Source organism: Lampris incognitus, chromosome 2 (assembly GCF_029633865.1).
Source record: "Lampris incognitus isolate fLamInc1 chromosome 2, fLamInc1.hap2, whole genome shotgun sequence".
In the NCBI taxonomy this organism is placed as follows: Eukaryota; Metazoa; Chordata; class Actinopteri; order Lampriformes; family Lampridae; genus Lampris; species Lampris incognitus.
This window is the reverse complement of record NC_079212.1, coordinates 13700429-13719132: the sequence shown is the minus strand read 5'-3', so window position 1 is coordinate 13719132 and position 18704 is coordinate 13700429. Positions and strand designations below refer to the sequence as shown.

The 18704-nt window shown below is 44.1% G+C and overlaps 1 protein-coding gene across 4 annotated transcripts in view; it reads left to right on the top strand.

Moving 5' to 3' along the window:
* slc2a4rg (SLC2A4 regulator) overlaps nt 1-18704 on the top strand; it is a 61797-nt gene that overhangs the window by 24945 nt on the left and 18148 nt on the right. For all 4 annotated transcript variants that reach the window (XM_056274504.1, XM_056274506.1, XM_056274505.1 and 1 more), the window contains 2 exons: nt 2311-2411; nt 12840-13084. In XM_056274504.1, the coding sequence (XP_056130479.1) occupies nt 2311-2411; nt 12840-13084 (346 nt within the window). The remainder of the gene's footprint in view (nt 1-2310; nt 2412-12839; nt 13085-18704) is intronic.

The following is an 18704-nucleotide window of genomic DNA, read 5'->3' as shown; positions in this document are numbered from 1 at the left end:
GTGTTGCAATACACGGTGCACGGCGTGGCCCTGACTTGGCCTGTTTGGTGCTGAAGTGGAAGCTAGGCAAATGAGTGAAACAGGACATGGCTAATCTTATTATCTCTTGTGTAGTATGTTTGTGTTGGGGTGTGTGCGTGTGCGTGCGTGTGTGTGTGTTACTGAGAGAGATATATGTGAACTGTCAAAGTGTCCATTGAGATTATAATGCACCAAGGGCAGATGGCAAAACATTGTTTGTTTGTTTGTTTGTTTGTTTGTTTGTTTGTTTGTTTGTTTGCGTGTGCATGTGGGGTGAGGAGAGATGATTTCACACACACACACACACACACACACACACACACACACACACACACACACAAACAAACACACATGAACGCACATGCACACACACACACACACATGCACACATGAATGCACACACATGCACGTGAGCACACATGCACACATGAACACATGTGCACACACACACGCACACATGAACACACGTGCATGCACACATGAACACACGCACATGCACACACGAGCACACATACACTGGTGATTTGAAATGCAGGAGAGCGGATGTGTGTGAGTGTGTGTGAGATGTGTGTGAGATGTGTGTGTTGTGTGTGTGAGATGAGTGTGAGATGGATGTGTTTGAGATGGATGTGTTTGAGATGTGTGTGAGATGTGTGTGAGACGTGTGTGAGATGGATGAGTGTGTGTGTGTGTGTGTGAGAGGAGCAGAGGCAGCGGCAGCTGCGTTGTCTTCCTGCTGTTTGTGTTTGTGTCTGAGTGCTTTTTAACCGGGGGTTGTTGCTTCATATCTGCTGCATTCCTGTGTGATCCGTCTGCTGCCCGTCCAGCACACGTTCACCGCTGTGGAAGCTGACCCACTTCTGTGAGAACACACTACTTTTACAACTTTGTGTGTGTGTGTGTGTGTGTGTGTTGCGGTGGTTAAAACAATGTTTAAGTGACCAACTGTGTGAAAGAGTAAGTTGTGCGTGCACAGGTACACGTACGCTCGCCGATTTACAGCATATTTCTCAGCGGTTTGTGTATTTGTGAACTCCATAGTGAAGTTTTAGCAGCATGTGTGTGTGTGTGTGTGTGTGTGTGTGTGTGAGAGAGAGAGAGAGAGAGAGAATGTGTGTGTCTACTGAGACTTGGAGAAGATCTCTGCCAGGGCTTAGGGCTTGGCTGAGAGCACGCCTCAAACCAGTTTACTCTGGTTGTGTAGTGCAGAAGTCTGTGGGCGGGACGAGGACCTCTTAAAGCTGCAGGCCGCGTTTCTGTGCCTGTGTCATGTGTCTACTTCGTGTCTGTGTTTGCATCTGTCCGCGTGTGTTGTTAGTGCGCGTGCGTGCGTGTGTGTGTGTGCGCGCGTGTTCGCATGTCTCAGCATTTTCGTGTGAACGCGGCGTGCCGGCTAGATATCCCAGATAAGCACCTTATCGTATTGGCGACGAGTTGGTGCGGTATGTCTTTTTTCCTTACGCTTAAATAGGTATGTGTGTGTGTGTGTGTGTGTGTGTGTGTGTGTGTGTGTGTGTGTGTGTGTGTGTGTGTGTGTGTGTGTGTGTCTGGTATGTGGTAAATTTCTGGCCCTGCCTTGAGTGATTTTCCCAACACTTAACTTTCAGGGAGACCATGAGCAAAAGTGAAGGTAACGGGAGAAAACTCTTGAGGTGGCGGCGGAGAAGTTTGTGCTTCACAGCAGATTGACCCAGATTACCGGGCTTGTTTACCTTTTTATTAGATTATCAGCTCTCGGAGCACTCACTTCAGCTTCATCTGTGTGTGTGTGTGTGTGTGTGTGTGTGTGTGTGTGTGTGTGTGTGTGTGTGGGTGGGTGTGTGTGTGTGGGTGTGCTCTGCCAGTTCAAGTGGGCAACATAAATAAGGTTAGAGTTGACTGTTCAGCATTGGGTGTGGCGAGCACACCCGGCCTTCGTCTGACTCTCTCTCTGTGTCTCTGCATGGGAAGAGAGGGCGAGGCGTCTCCCATCTCTGTAATCTCTAGTCCAGCTACTTGGTTCTGTGGACGGGTTTACCTTTTTTTTTTTCTCTCCACAATGAGAACCTTTTGAGATCATTCAAATATTGTTTTTATATCGCTATTTTTGTACTCTTTCGTTTTGTGCATGCAGGCTATTTGTGTACGCGTGTGCAGTATTGTGTTATTCATTTAGCGGCTGCGGGGTACTATCTGCTCTCGCTAGCTTCAGGTCGTGTGTAGGTCAAGGATTGTTAGTTCTGATCTACAGGACGTATGACTTGTTTTATTACCTTGCGCTCAATCATATGTTTGTCTGTTGTTCTGCAGGAAGCCCTCAGGTCATGCAGATAAGGAGGTGATGGCTGCCACCGTCCTGACCTCGCTGTCCACATCCCCTCTGGTGCTCCACCCCGCCTCAACACCCACAGGTGACAACACATCCAAGTATTATGTCCCTACGTCAAACTTGCTCATTTAGGACAGGATGAGTTCAAGTCATAATCTTTGAGAGAGGTTTGTTGACTCTGAATTCTGCGAAGGTGATAGAGGTGAGTTTAGGACCTCCCTCTGAAAATCCAGTTTTCTCACCTTGTTACCATGTACATGTGGTGTGAGGGTAATGTTATGTGTAAAATAAGCAGTCAGCTCCACAGCTGGACGTATCGGCTTTGCAGCCGTTAGGGTACCAAGGACGAACTCAAAGAAACGGATTCAGTCAGGCAGGGTTTCATACGCAGCAAAGCTAAGGAGCCTATCCCGTCACTTGACGGGGTGGTGCTTTACATATTATGTGCACCCGCTTCGGTGATGCGGGCCCGAGGAGAAGCACTGTAGCTACAAGTTTGACTACCTGCAGAACGATGGCAGAGATGGGTTTTTGGTTTCGGCTGCAAATTTACCAAAAGGAGAAACGGGTGAGCCTTCATTTATTACCAAATTACCTGGGGCGGCACGGTGACCCAGCAGTTAGCGCTGTGTCGCCTCACAGCAAGAAGGTCCCGGGTTCGAACCCCAGGGTTGTCCAACCTTGGGGGGGGGGGGGTCATCCCAGGTCATTCTGTGTGTGGAGTTTGTTCTCCTTGCGCCTGCAGTGGGGTTTTGTCCGGGTGCTCTGGTTTCCCCCACCGTCAAAAGAAACATGCATGTTAAGGTTTATACTCCTCCCGTGTGTGTCCCTGACCAAGGCAATGGGAAAAGAACTGGAGTTGGTCCCCAGGCACAGCGTGAAGGCGGCAGCCCACCGCTCCTCGCTACACAGATCTCAGATAGGATAGGTTAATTTGCAGTAACCGAATTTCCCCAAGGGGGTTAATAAAGGAAACTTAGCTTAAAAAATGGTAAATGGATTACAGTTATATGGTGCTTTTCTAGCTGCAACAGCCACTCATAGAGTTTTATAATCAATGAATCCCCCATATTCATCCATGCACACACACTGTAAGGTGCCAACCTGCTCATCGGGAGCAGTGAGGGGTTCGGTGTCTTGCTCAAGGGACACCGACATTTTTGCATGCAGGAGCCGACGACCGAACTGGCAACCCTCCAAGTTACCAGATGACCTGCTCTACCTCCTGAGCCACCGCCAGAGGTAGAGCTTCCGCCCTCGCTGCCGAAAATCAGAGAGAAATGGGTGCGGTGTATTGGGGAAAATCGTAATGTCCCAGCCAAACGACCAGAGAAAACGTGGGTTTGCAGTAACCGTTTTCAAGAGCGCTGATTTGAAAACTCATCACAAGGACAGATGGGTTTTGCCACAAAACTTATATTGAAGCCCGGCGCTGTGTTGTCCCTTTATCCAGGGGGACACAGCCAGTACGAGCTGACATGTTGGTCAACTGGTAAGTTTGTTTTTCTTTCTCCAGAGACAGTTAAGGGCGAGACTAGTGAACCCAGTTGGAAGACACAGGAAATGGACGAAGGCAGGTATGGCAGGCCAGGTACGAGGCGGATCGCAGAGGGCCGGGCACGGCTGGACTACGCCGAGCACAGGGACCAGCAGGCGAGGCAGCCAGCCAGGCAGGAAGGCAGATGAATTGGAGAGTGGCAAATACTAAACACAACGAAAAGGCGATTAGACTAACAAGCAACAACACCGGGACAATAATCTGAAAGCTTTGCAGAGCAGCCAAGCACATGAGACCAACATAATAGCTCAAACAGCTATCTGGTGATGAGTGGTTGAAGAGCCGGGTTTCTTTCACTGCCGGGGTTGATGAGCTTGATGGAAAGCAGGTGTGTGGCTGAGCGGCGAGGTGAAAGTAGGTCAGGAGAGAGAGAGAGAGAGAGAGAGAGAGAGAGAGAGAGAGAGAGAGAGAGAGAGAGAGAGAGAGAGGGATTTTAATTTTAAAGCAAATCTTTATTTAACAAAAAACAGACGTGACATCTTTTTAACAATATGAACAAAGTCACTCCTTCACAATAACTTGTCAAACAAAGACTTCATTTTCCATCACAGAACCGATTCCCATATCGAGAGAGAGAGAGAGAGGGAGAGAGAGAGAGAGCGAGAGAGGGGGAGAGAGAGAGCGAGACAGAGAGGGAGAGAGAGAGAGAGGGAGAGAGGGGGGGAGAGAGAGAGAGCGAGAGGGGGGGAGAGAGCCAGACAGAGAGGGAGAGAGAGAGGGAGAGAGGGAGAGAGGGGGGGGAGAGAGAGAGGGAGGGAGAGAGAGAGAGAGGGAGAGAGAGAGAGCGAGAGAGGGGGAGAGAGAGAGCGAGACAGAGAGGGAGAGAGAGAGAGGGAGAGAGGGGGAGAGAGAGAGAGAGAGAGGGAGGGAGAGAGGGAGACTGGCTGGCTTCAGGCTAGGTGGACGCGGAGGGTGTGACAGACTTTGGGTGACGTTGAAAGCGTTTCTTCCTGACGGTGTATCTGGTGTTTATCTACGAGGTAGATAACTTGTCAGAGTTGGCGAGAGAGACCAAGCTTTATCTAACAATAGCAACACATTATTAGCCGATTGATAACGTAGGCAGGCCCAAGGCTCATGTTGTCTGTTGCGTTTCTAATGTTGTCAATAGCGATACATAACATACGTTACCACTCTTGATACACCCACTTGTACATGACCCTGTCCAATTTTCTGCTCTTCTTAAGAACCGGTTTCTGGTTCTTATATATATGGCTGAATTACTCCCCCCCCCCCTTTTTCCCCTTTCTTTCTTCTTCTTCTTTTTTCTCTCCCCAATTGTACTTGGCCAAGTACCCTGCTCTTCACATCCGGCTTCCCACCCACAGACACGGCCAATTGTGTCTGTAGAGATGCCCGACCAAGCCGGAGGTACTACAGGGATTCAAACCGCCGACCCCCCGTGTTGGTAGGCAACGGAATAGACCGCTACGCTACCCGGGCACCCCGGCTGAACTACTATTATATCGCCACTTGCAGAGGGGTGGGGGAGATTTGAATTGAGGGCGGGGATAATTTGCATATTCAAAGATTATAGAATTTATAATGAGGGAGAAGGAGTAGATGTGATTTTTTTAAGGATTTTAACAAGATAATTGAACTTATTTTGCAGAAAAAAAAACACGTCAGACAATTTATTATATCAAACAGAACATTGTATGTTGTAAAACATGGCTGGAAGGGGTCCTTTACTCTGAATTAGGGTAAGATGGGCGGTGTCGTTCACTCTTAGCCATCTGAGTGTCCAACGTCCAGTCACCCTGCCGTGGATGAGGCTGGATGAGTTGTATCCGCCTGAGCCTAGGCCACGTTTAGCATCGTCTCCATCCAATGTGTGTCATTGAGAGCCATGTGCAAGCAGGTGGCTGCGAACTCACAATTCCACGAATTTGCCTACTCCGGTTGATGGTGTGCGTATTAGTAAAATTAACTGCTGTGGTCATCGGTTGCAACCAAAAATCTTTATTTACAACATGGCTCTTGATGACACGTGGTTGGAGACCACTGTGTTAAGACTTAACAGTTAGCATTTAACAGGAGTATTGTTATCAGCAGTCGCCGCTTATCTCTGTATCTATGCCTTTACTACAGCCTAGCACTCCTTGCCAACTACTTGGCCTCCACTCTGTCACCATAGCTGCTGTTGCTGTAGTTATCGCTGCAGTGGCCGCTATCGCCTTGCCAGCCTCAGCAGACGTTCAAAGTCCCGTCGGATATTTTTGGCCTGGCATTACAACAAGGCCAACAGACCTTGTTTGTGTTTTTGGTTCAGCAGCCATATGGCACGGCACAAACCATGGGGCAACATATAGCAACCTGCTGTACCGGCGGGGACAAAGGTCAGATTAATCAACGGGGACAAAGGTTTTCCCTGTTAAGACAGACAGTCATTAGATCTTGGCGGCTTAAGAAGATGCTGCGAGTGGTTCGGCTGAATAAAATGTTTACTTGTGGCAAGTGGAGCAGAAGTTTGTCGGCGGCTGTGATAATTTTGATTACGTCACCACTTTTTTCAACCCTGGTTATTATCTCTGCCAGGCGGTAGCCTGGAGGGGATTATGTATTGGGTCGTGCGCGCGTGTGCGTCCATGGCTAATCTTGCTAACTATCAGCCTAAAAATTTTTGTGCGGTTACGAGTGCACGATGAAGAATCTCTCATAGTCGCAGTGATTCAAAACCTTCGAAAAACATTTGCTCTCGCTATCGTGGCTCCCTCGCTCCGTTCGTTCTCTAGTTTGCTCGACTGACGCTGCTTGCTGTCGCTGCCCGATCTGAGTCAACTGTGCACATGGGCGACTCACCGCCACATGGAAGTGCTGTAGTCTCAAATGTTAAAACTCCGCTATAAAAATACAATTTCAAGAGTGGGATTAACCACGGTCATGGCTGGAAATCATCTCAGTGGCAACAATAACACATTTCACATGGCTGATCTATGTTTTCTTACCGTTGCCATGCACAGGTGCGACTCACATCTACGGCTGATTCAAAACTTTATGTATTTGGGAATTAGTCTTGAAAGTAAATGAGAAGTCGTCCATATTTTGCAAGCCAGCAAATCATTCACTGCTGATCTCAGCACAGGAGAACTGGAGGAACACCGGATCAACCAAAAATAATTCGCCTTATTCGCCTCGCCGCCACGTGGAAGTGCTGTAGTCTCCAGTGTTAAAACGCCACTATAAAAATACACTTTCAAGAGTAGGATTAATTAGGGGCATCCAGGTGGCGTGGCTCGTCCTGGGTTTGACATTAAACGTCAACCGTCGGGTCGTTGGCACCTAAACCGTTACCCCCACTTCAACCCCATGGTTGTTGTGAGGAGGTTGTGTGGACACCCAGCAGGACTAAAAAGAAAAGCTGTCAAGGGCTGATGAGTTCCTCTGTGAACCAATGGCCATCCATACCTGGAGAGGAGATCGGGACCACCAGGTACTCCCCCTACTGAAACACAATGATGACTCAACCTGTTGAGGCATCAGCTGTGCTCCTACGACCTCCATAGGTTACGGAACTGATGATGTTGATGATGATGAGGTGGCGCCGCGGTCTATTCTGTTGCCTACCAAAATGGGGATTGGCGGTTTGAATCCCCGTGTTACCTCTGGCTCAGTCGGGCATCCCTAAAGACATCGGAACAGAGTGGGGTAATTGTCCGGATACAATTGGGGAGAAAAGGAGGGGGGGGAAATCCCCCCTCCCCAAAAAGAGGAAGATTAATTACAGTCACCGCTGGAAATAATCTCAGTAGCTACAACAAAACATCCCCCATGTCTGAGCTATGTTTTCTTACCATAGTTTTATGATCGAAAGTCGATCAGCAGAGCAGCCATTCGCCCTCATACATTTTATATCATGAAGACCATTACGGTTAAACACATTTGAAGTCTTTTAATAAGGGCTTTGAAATTATTATCGCCATCATTTAATGTCAGACTTGGTCGCTTTCGTGTGAGGGTCCACCTAGGAGCCTGCACATCCACAGACTGAAAGACAAAACGTTTTTATTAGGTAGAATTTTTTTTTTTGGCATGAGTGCTGGATATTAATTTTTTTTTTCACATTTCCCATTCAGTCAACTTTGGCACTGTGCAAAAGTCTTGTAAAGGCAGGAAAAACGCAGATTTTTCTGGCCATAGGTGCGTGTATTACCCTTCTCCCAGTCGGCGAGAAAAGGCCAACTTCGAACGCCGGGGAGAATACGCCTGGCAGAGATCTGCACTCTGCTGAATGCACTCCTCTAGTGTAGGAATGAATCGGCCTCTTTAAAATCTAAAATTCTGACAATAAAGACTTGTTACAGTGATTAGAACACTCTGACATAAAATGAACATTAAATTGCAGGAAATGTGAAGACCCCAACACTCACAGTAACCGCCATTCCCCTGAAACGTTCCCTTCCCTTCACCTCTGACACCCCTTATAATACTATTTTCAAAAATTAAATTGGCCTTTTCTCTTCAAAGTCATTGTTTATATTTATGCAGTTTTCCTCCTAATCATATATTGCATTGGGTTAGGAGATAAGCTTGGCACGGTTGAAATCCTTTGAAGGTCACATGTGGCGAGGCCCCGGTAATTCTATGCAGCAATCCTTCTATGGACTACATTGATCCAAGAGTGACTTTCATATGAACCAAGATTCAGCTCCTTATATTTCCATAGAAACAGTTGGATGTGATTTAATCCCCATTTTAAAAGCTATTAATCTCAATTCTATGTTAAGGTTTAATATTTTTTTTCCATTACGTTTCACCACATCAGACATCAGATGAAGTCTGTTCGATTATGGAGGCTTACATTTTGGATTGGTCAAAAGGCAAAGTATGGAAAAGGTTTTTAGGCCACAGATGACTGAAAAGTATTATGATATGTAATCTGGGAACGTAAAGCTGTGTTGTGCATGGTATGTTGATCTCCATATAGCCAACTCAGAGGGTTGGGTTGCTGATATTGTGCTATATTTCAGATGACAAGGACAATGGAAGCTATATACATCCAACAGCCAATTGATGATTGATTTTTTTTTGCATTTAGGAAGTGTTTTGGGCCTTTGGAATTAAAATTTTCTCTCTTTTTTTCCCCCAAAGATGTTTTATATAAATTGCCTCACCACACCAAACAAATGACTTGCTTAAACTGAAATTTCACCAATGGATTTGTGTATGTGCAGTCAGTACTGGTGAGTAATGTAGTCGATTGAAGTGGTTAAGTCCTCACTATGTATGATGTTGATGGAGAAATTGGTGTTGTCTTGCTCGCAGCGCCTACACGTACCAAAATGCATTTGCACATAAACCTCTGTAACGTCATCCATAAAATCTTCTGCACTAGTCGGGAGATAATTTCCACCACTGGAAACGTAGCTTAGCCGAGAGAACAAGAATCTGTTTTTTGAACAACGTGTTTAGAGTATTAGAAACCCTGCTAGGCTGTAGTTTCTCCAATGCCAACTGACGTCACAATTAGAAATGTCCCGATACCATTTTTTCACTACTGATACTACAGCTTTGGCTATCTGCCGATACCGATATCAGGTCGATATTTTGTTTTACTCTTGAACAAATAATAAATAAATACAATGAAGCACTTCGCTCATTGATGGCCAATTAGCCACCTAAAGACATCTCACTCAAATGGAGAACAAATATTTCCCCAGTATGTAGTCCACAACAACAGTTGATTGGTGACTGCCATCCATCCTTTATGCAATGAAAGACCACCACCCATTTTAATATTGTTTGACAGAGTGTTGTAGTGCATACAGTAAATGAAATCAATACCTTCAAGCAATATTAAAGTGGGATCGCTGAAAGATGTAAACTCAGTGTAAGACTTAACTTGTTCCAATATGATGGCCCCATGAAAATGGTGGTTCTCTCAGGCAACTAACTGCCTGTCTTCAACTGTGTCAGTGATCAAGTCAAACAGCCAATCAAAGGTCACGGTCAGTATTCAAAGTGACCAGTCAAAGGAGCGGAGACATCCTCCACGGTCTATTCCATCCCCGTCTCCAAAGTCCGCGGAGCAGAAAAGCCCCTTCGTGATGATGCTTTTCCACTTGCAGATACTATCCTGCTCGCTCGTATCATGTGCACGCACTTGGTTTTTATGGTGCACGGGTTTTGACCGCCATGTGGCTACTACCAGGGCTGGAACTGGGATTTGTTATGTGGGTGGGCTCTGTGGTTTCAGGGTTCCTTGGGTGGATGTGTGTGGTTATAGACTACAAAATCTGATCGATATCAATAGACAAACTAAATGAAATATAACAAGATGAAGGTGAGACAACCCTCTGCTCTGAACACTAAATCAAAGTCATTCTGGATATTGTTGGCAGTGTGCAAAACTACAAACAATGACAATAAAATCTTTCTGTAAGTGCAGTGTGTATCTGTATCAGTGGTGTTATTACCACTAAAGAAGAGAATACAAAATAATACAAACAGAACAGTCTCTTTGACAGTTACATTAATCGGGAATTACATTTTACAAATATACACGGGCTACCAACACCTTTCCCAATTTCCAAACTTTTCCATGACTGGTGGCTACCAAAAGATTGGAGGCAACCTGCTTGCAAACTATCTTGCGTTAGCATCATTTTGTAAAATCAAAACATTGTTTAAGCAGGATCAGAGCAATTTACATTCTGTTATTAAACCTGTCAGTTTCTGACCTATTTCTCTCCCTACCTTGCCATCCATGGATGCCACATACTGGCCTCCAGCTCAGCTTGATTAATGGGATGGTTCATATCAATTCACAGTCACGCTATGAAGCCCGGCAAAATGCTGCTGGCTGCAGAGAGCAGAAGAGTAATTAGCCAGTGTGCTGATATTGCTGCCATACCTAGCTAGCTAAATTAACTTACTTGGCTGTCTGAGGATATGATGAGTTTGTCTTGATAATAAATGATCATGGTCACTGGTTTGTAGTTAATAACGTTTACAGCAGTTTGCTAAAATATCAGTGTTGATGGAGGAGTCTCTGTACGTGACAGACAGAGCCATCAGTGAGTGTATACCACGCAGATATTCCCACTAGGGATGCTGCAGTGAGGACGTTTTCCCACTGGTTAATAAACTCATGATGACAACAACGGTGTTACCGGATATGCCGTCCGGACTTTTCCCCCAGGGGTGCGCCTCCGCCAGGTTCCAAATGAGTTGGGCACAGCAGCCGGTGCATACGATAGTCAGCTGACCGCTAAGGTGATGATGCAGCATCATTTTAAACTTAAAAAAAAAAACCATGGATCATTATTTATTTGAAAGGCCAGCATGTAATATATGTATTTTCAAACAATAAAGTCAGAGTAAAATGTGTGAATAAATTAACTGTTGATGAAAGATTTTTTTTTTTTTTTTTTTGGGGCCAGTGCTCAACTCCACCTGATGACGTTTGAGATGCTGTGTGGCGGTGCTGAGCCCCGGACAGCCCCAGCCTAATTTGATAATGCCTGGCGACTATTGTTATCACTTGACACGCTGCGCCACTTAACCGGATGTCTCGCAACACAGGAAGTGATAAGATACAAGCATTTAGGCGATGGTTCAAGCTAGATTTCCCCGTGGTTTGTATCGGATATGTATCAGATCATGTTTTTCATTCCCCTCCGATATCGATGCTGTGGCTCGAACCGGGACATCCCTAGTCACAATACATCACTTGGCAGCCACAAAAAGATTTGGTTTCACTGCTGCTCCAGAGATGCAGAAACGATCGGGAACCACAAGTCAAGTCAAGTCAATTTCATTTGTATAGCCCAATATCACAGCTTACAAGTTTGCCTCAAGGGGCTTTACAGCAACACAACATCCTGTCCTTAGACCCTCTCATCAGATAAGTAACAACTCCCTAAAAAAAAACCCTTTAATAGGGAGAAAAAATAGGAAGAAACCTCAGGGAGAGCAACAGAGGAGGGGTCTCTCTCCCAAGACAGACAACGTGCAGTGGATGTTGTGTTTACACAATTTACAGTATACAAGGTTGAAAGAGGATAACAGAATTATAATGGAATTATAAAATATATGACGAATATGATGAGGAGGATGCCAAGCAGACGCCACTGGAACAGCCCAGGACCTGAGCCACACGACCAGCATCACCATGTAAAAAAAAAAAAAAAAAATAGTCACCCATCCAAGTGAGAGAAAGATATAACATTAAAACAGGATAACAAAATTATATGGATTTATATGATTTATAAAAAGAAAATGGTGAGGAGGAGGATGCCACATTTGCTGTCCCTGTCGCAGATAGACAGAGATAATGTTGAGAATTGGTGAATTTTCCCTTTAAGACCTAACAATTCAAGCACTTGGAATTAGAATATGTTGGTCTTGTTACGTACCTCAACTTAAATGATTGAAAGTACTGCCACAATTCTGTAATATATCTTAGTACAGCTGATATGCCAATATGCTGTAGCCAAAATCAGGATAGGCAATTATACACAATTAGTTGTGCAGCAAATCCACCCAAAAATTACTTTTTGATGAACAGTCTACTCGGTAACAATGAGATTTTACATAGACCAAGCACTGCCTGTCTAACGTTTATTTATATAATCTCTGCATTACTTAGCTAGTGCTTTTACTTTTTGTTTTTACAGGCATCTCAAATATGACTTGAATCAACCAGTCAAATTTTGTCTGCATTGCACATTTCGTACAAAGAGCGCAGCACATTGTGCTTTGCGTCTTTTCATGAGAACACTTAAAAAAAACAATTATATAGCAACGTGGAATTAAATTAGGCCCTGTAGCTGCATTTTTGTTATTTTATAATAGTGCACACTCTCTCAGACTAATATTTAAAACTCTGGCTGGTTTTCTTCAATAACAAAGCAATTGCTTAATTGTTTTGTCTAAATTATTTCTAATTCACTGCTTGTGGTGTGGATGATGAACTGAAGATACTGTGGATGTCTCTTTTTCTTTCCTCAGCTGCTGTCCCAGAGCCAGCGAGCAGGGGCTGGAAGGACGCGCTGTCAGCGAGCTACAGCAGTTCCACCAGTGGAAACTGGAGCTGGGATGCCAGTGACCAATCAGTGCCCTCCACACCGTCCCCCCCACTGTCCAACGATGCCAACAAGAGCTTCCTGCTCTCCTCCCAGGGTGACGACATCTGCGAGGATGTCACAGAGAGCACGCACTTCCTGTTTGAGGACCCCATACCCCGGAAGCGAAAGGTAAGGATGGGGATTGAAATTGTTTTTTTTTTTTTTTTTGACAGGACGTTTTCTATTCTTTTTGTCATCAGTACTGTTACAGACCTTCAACAGCAACCTACCTCCACTTTCTGAAGTGTGTATTTGCAAACAGATAAAATTACAGACCATAATTAGTCAACATCTCTGATGTTATGTAACTGATCTTGAACATGGAAAGTGAGTGGAATTACTTTGGATACTCAACACCACAACTGTCGATGTTTGCGGGTTTAAGGTTTGCAGCGACTTGTGTGTCACACTGTGGTTATCTGCAGACCACTAGTAAATGGCATTAAAAGACTGTTTGAACATTAGTCTTTCTGAAGTCTGGGATTAAGCATCTACTATATCATACTTCAGGGTCACATTTATTGAGACTCTGCTACTGTGGGGGCACTGTCATAAAGCAGCATTGTTCTCAGAGAATCCAATAGGAACAGTGAGAAAATGAAATTGCCATGTGATTTCAGAGCACCCTACATGAGACCTGTCACTGTCTATCTATGCCCTTATCTCTAAACCCCCCTTCTCTCTCTCTCTCTCTTTATAATATATACAATAACACACACACACACACACATATATATATATATATACACTACCGTTCAAAAGTTTGGGATCACCCAAACAATTTTGTGTTTTCCATGAAAAGTCACACTTATTCACCACCATATGTTGTGAAATGAATAGAAAATAGAGTCAAGACATTGACAAGGTTAGAAATAATGATTTGTATTTGAAATAAGATTTTTTTTACATCAAACTTTGCTTTCGTCAAAGAATCCTCCATTTGCAGCAATTACAGCATTGCAGACCTTTGGCATTCTAGCTGTTAATTTGTTGAGGTAATCTGGAGAAATTGCACCCCACGCTTCCAGAAGCAGCTCCCACAAGTTGGATTGGTTGGATGGGCACTTCTTGCGTACCATACGGTCAAGCTGCTCCCACAACAGCTCAATGGGGTTCAGATCTGGTGACTGCGCTGGCCACTCCATTACCGATAGAATACCAGCTGCCTGCTTCTGCTCTAAATAGTTCTTGCACAATTTGGAGGTGTGTTTAGGGTCATTGTCCTGTTGTAGGATGAAATTGGCTCCAATCAAGCGCTGTCCACTGGGTATGGCATGGCGTTGCAAAATGGAGTGATAGCCTTCCTTATTCAGAATCCCTTTTACCCTGTACAAATCTCCCACCTTACCAGCACCAAAGCAACCCCAGACCATCACATTACCTCCACCATGCTTAACAGATGGCGTCAGGCATTCTTCCAGCATCTTTTCATTTGTTCTGCGTCTCACAAACGTTCTTCTTTGTGATCCAAACACCTCAAACTTGGATTCATCCGTCCACAACACTTTTTTCCAGTCTTCCTCTGTCCAATGTCTGTGTTCTTTTGCCCATCTTAATCTTTTTCTTTTATTGGTCAGTCTCAGATATGGCTTTTTCTTTGCCACTCTGCCCTGAAGCCCAGAATCCCGCAGCCGCCTCTTCACTGTAGATGTTGACACTGGTGTTTTGCGGGTACTATTTAATGAAGATGCCAGTTGGGGACCTGTGAGGCGTCTGTTTCTCAAACTAGAGACTCTAATGTACTTATCTTCTTGCTCAGTTGTGCAACGCGGCCTCCCACTTCTTTTTCTACTCTGGTTAGAGCCTGTTTGTGCTGTCCTCTGAAGGGAGTAGTACACACCGGTGTAGGAAATCTTCAATTTCTTAGCAATTTCTCACATGGAATAGCCTTCATTTCTAAGAACAAGAATAGACTGTCGAGTTTCAGATGAAAGTTCTCTTTTTCTGGCCATTTTGAGCGTTTAATTGACCCCACAAATGTGATGCTCCAGAAACTCAATCTGCTCAAAGGAAGGTCAGTTTTGTAGCTTCTGTAACGAGCTAAACTGTTTTCAGATGTGTGAACATGATTGCACAAGGGTTTTCTAATCATCAATTAGCCTTCTGAGCCAATGAGCAAACACATTGTACCATTAGAACACTGGAGTGATAGTTGCTTGAAATGGGCCTCTATACACCTATGTAGATATTGCACCAAAAACCAGACATTTGCAGCTAGAATAGTCATTTACCACATTAGCAATGTATAGAGTGTATTTCTTTAAAGTTAAGACTAGTTTAAAGTTATCTTCATTGAAAAGTACAGTGCTTTTCCTTCAAAAATATGGACATTTCAATGTGATCCCAAACTTTTGAACGGTAGTGTATATATATATAAACGACAGATATATATCAGCTCCCATGGCGCTGCACCTGTTGTTTTGACAAGCAGCAGTAGTTTTGTTTGCTTGTATTTGCTTGTTTTGTGTTTTATCATGGATTTTTAACGCGTTTGTCATGTGAATGGTGTTTTTTCTGTCTTTTACTACGTGGAGTTATCATAGATTCAATGAGTGCTTTGTTTGTGAACATGGTTGCTCTAGGGACTGTTTTGAACTTTCACCAATTGACGATATTGCAGAGATGACTATTGGTGATCTCAAAATATTTACACAATGACAGTTTTGATAAACACTCATTAGTAATGTGGATATTATGTCCAAATCGGTAGAGACAAATAATATAACAGCTAGAACAGTCTAATAAGTAAAGAAAATTGCTTCTCTTTACGGTATTGCAGCCTTTAAAACCAGGAAAAGGCAACGCTCGTTTCATATCACGATATTATGATATCCAAAATCCCAGAGGATATCGAGTCTTATATCATGATATTGATATGCTATCAATTTCTACCAGTATGTACGCTGTCCAACAAGATATGGTAAAGTGCTGGACTTGTGCTATGGCACCATAAAGGCAGCCAATAAATCTTGTGCAATGGCACCATTAGGCTCTTCTGACCACAACTGTTTCCTTATAGCCCAGGTCTACCAGTCAGCCCTCAAGAGGGAAAGTTGAGCGCAATGAGGTTGCTGTGTGGACAGAGGGCGCTATTCAGGAACTGATTGGCTGTTTTCACAGCACCGACTGGCATGTTTTTAAAGATTCTTGTACTGACTTACATGAACTGTCTTCCCAGGAAGACAATTACATTGTACCCAAGTAATAAGTCATGGGTCAGTAATTCCCTCAAGAATACTCTCAATCAGAAAAAGCTAGCTTTCCACCAGGGTGACATTCACCAACAAAGAGATGCTGAAAAGTTGGTGAAAAGGGAAACAAAGCTGGCCAAAATGTGGTTTAAAGGCGAGGTCTAAAACTTAAGAATGGCAGTTCTCGCACTGCTTGGTGGGGAATCAATTCGGGACAAGGCAAAAGGGGTGTTTAAGCCTGATCAGTCTGACTCTGTCCTGGCAGAGGAGTTAAACCAGTTTTACTTGAGATTTGATTCCCATGATTTTAGTGATGAACTGACCCAATTTAGAGTTGCTTCAGAGGACAGTCAGATCCAGATTGATGAAATGGACAGCTGGAGAACTCCTGAACAGACAAATGTGAGGAAAAGTCATGGGCCTGACCGCATCAGCGGCTGACTCCTTAAAAACTGTGCTTTGGTCTTGTGTGGCATTTTCACGTGTATTTTCCATCTCCCTTTACCAAAAAAGTTCCTATATTATGGAAAGAATCTATAGTTGTTCCAGTGGCCAAGGTTCCATCACCAAAGGTGTTGAATGATTATCACCCTGTGGTGCCTACCTCATTAGTTAGGAAAGGTTTTGAACGAATCTTGAAGAAGAGCTTACTGGCCATAACACAGAGCGTAACTGACCCACTCCAATTCACGTTTCAAACAAGGGAGGGGGTAGAGGATGCCACAGCAATATTGCTGGATTTTGTTGTTGGGCACCTGGAGGGTAATACGATGCATGTATGCTTATGATTTGTTGAGTTCTCATCTGTTTTTAACTGCATGCAGCCCCATATTCGAGCTCGTAGACTTTCTGAAATATCTGAAATTGACTTCGGCACTAGATGTTGGTTGACTGGTCGACTTCATGACAATGAAGTCAGAGAACCTGTGTTAATGATACTTGGCTTGAGGCCCTGATATGTTACACAGGATCACCCCAGAGGTGTGTTTTGTCACCTTTATTTGTGCTCTACACCAGTGACTGCCAGATTCTGTTTGAGTCAAGGTTCATAATCAAGTCTGCTGATGATTCGGTGATTGTCAGCTTCCTGCAGGACCACGAGGTGGGCCATGGTCCAGCCTTGGACAATTTCATCAAATGGAATGATGACTCATACTTGCAACTCAATGTCCCCAAGACAAAAGAGAGGCTTATTGACTTTTGCCGAAACCCTCCGTCACAGCACCAACTTTTATCGATGGCATAGCTGTGGAGACAGTAAGCCAATATAGGTACTTGGGCACCATCCTAAATGAAAAAAGGAATTTTGATGCCACCACTGACACCATCCACAAAAAAAGCCAATCAGAGACTGTTTTTCTTGAGAAAGTTGAGGGGTTTTAATGTTGACAGATCGCTCTCGAAAATTTTTTATTCATCTTTTATTGGGTCAGTTTTAGTGTGTGTGTGAGTGTGTGAACATGGCACTGTAAAAAATATTTGGAATTTTTGTCTGTTCCTCCAATTTTTTTCCCAGCTCTGCTACATTAGGTTTCAAAGTGTTACTTCAGCTCATACCACAAGATTTCAATGGGATTTAAGTTTGGACTTTGGCTGGGCCAGAATATTAACCTTACAGAATATCAACTTTCTTTTATTAAGCCAGTCCTCAGTAGTTTTCTGTGTGTACTTTGGGTCACTGTCCTGTCTGTCCACCCTAAATGCAGATATCATCCTGACTGAAATAGTTTCTCTTCAAGAATTTGCTTGTAGCCGCTCTCCCAGTGACATGGAATCTGTGAAGTGTTGAAGAGATTTTTTTTTAATCTCTGGACAGTTTGTCCCATTCCTGCAACAAAACGCTTGCTCAGCTTGTTAGGATGTCCTGATCTTAAGAAGTGTATGGGTTGTGCTGTATTTTTTACCCCTATTTTGTCACCATGAACTTTGAGGTGCTCCAAGCAAGGTTTGAAGTTTTGCTAATCGTTTCGTGACCTTCCTCAAGTTTTTGCCTCCAAAAAATGTCATCCTGAAGTTCCACAGGCAGTTCCTTGGCTGTTATGACAGCAGCACTGATATGATCTGCTGTCTCATCTTTGAGACCTTAAAAAGTTTGTGATACCTATTGCACAAGCGGATTCGACACGTGTGAGGTCCCAAGAAAATTGAGTACACCTGGTTCAATTTAAGTTCTTAGTAAAAAGGGGTTTAATGCTTATGAAATAGGTATTTTAAATTGTTGAAATAGGATTCTGAAGACATCTAAATACTTAACTTCATTTTGAAATCACAGAGAATGACTTACTGGAGTGGGGGGGGACGTGATTTAATTTGACTCTGCAGCACACCAAAACAATAAAAAAAACTGGCAGCAAACACTTTCTGAAGCCCCTGAATGAATTTGTCTTTGTCTCTCCCCTGCGTCTCTTCCCATGTGATGGAAACAGACGAGAAATTGGAGGTGGTTTCGGTGTCAACGCCTGCTTCCTTTTCACCTTTTTCAACTGCCTCTGAGGGGAAGAAGTGGAAGATTAGAAAGGGTGAGGGAGAGGATGCGTTTCCATCCATGCGGGGGCAGA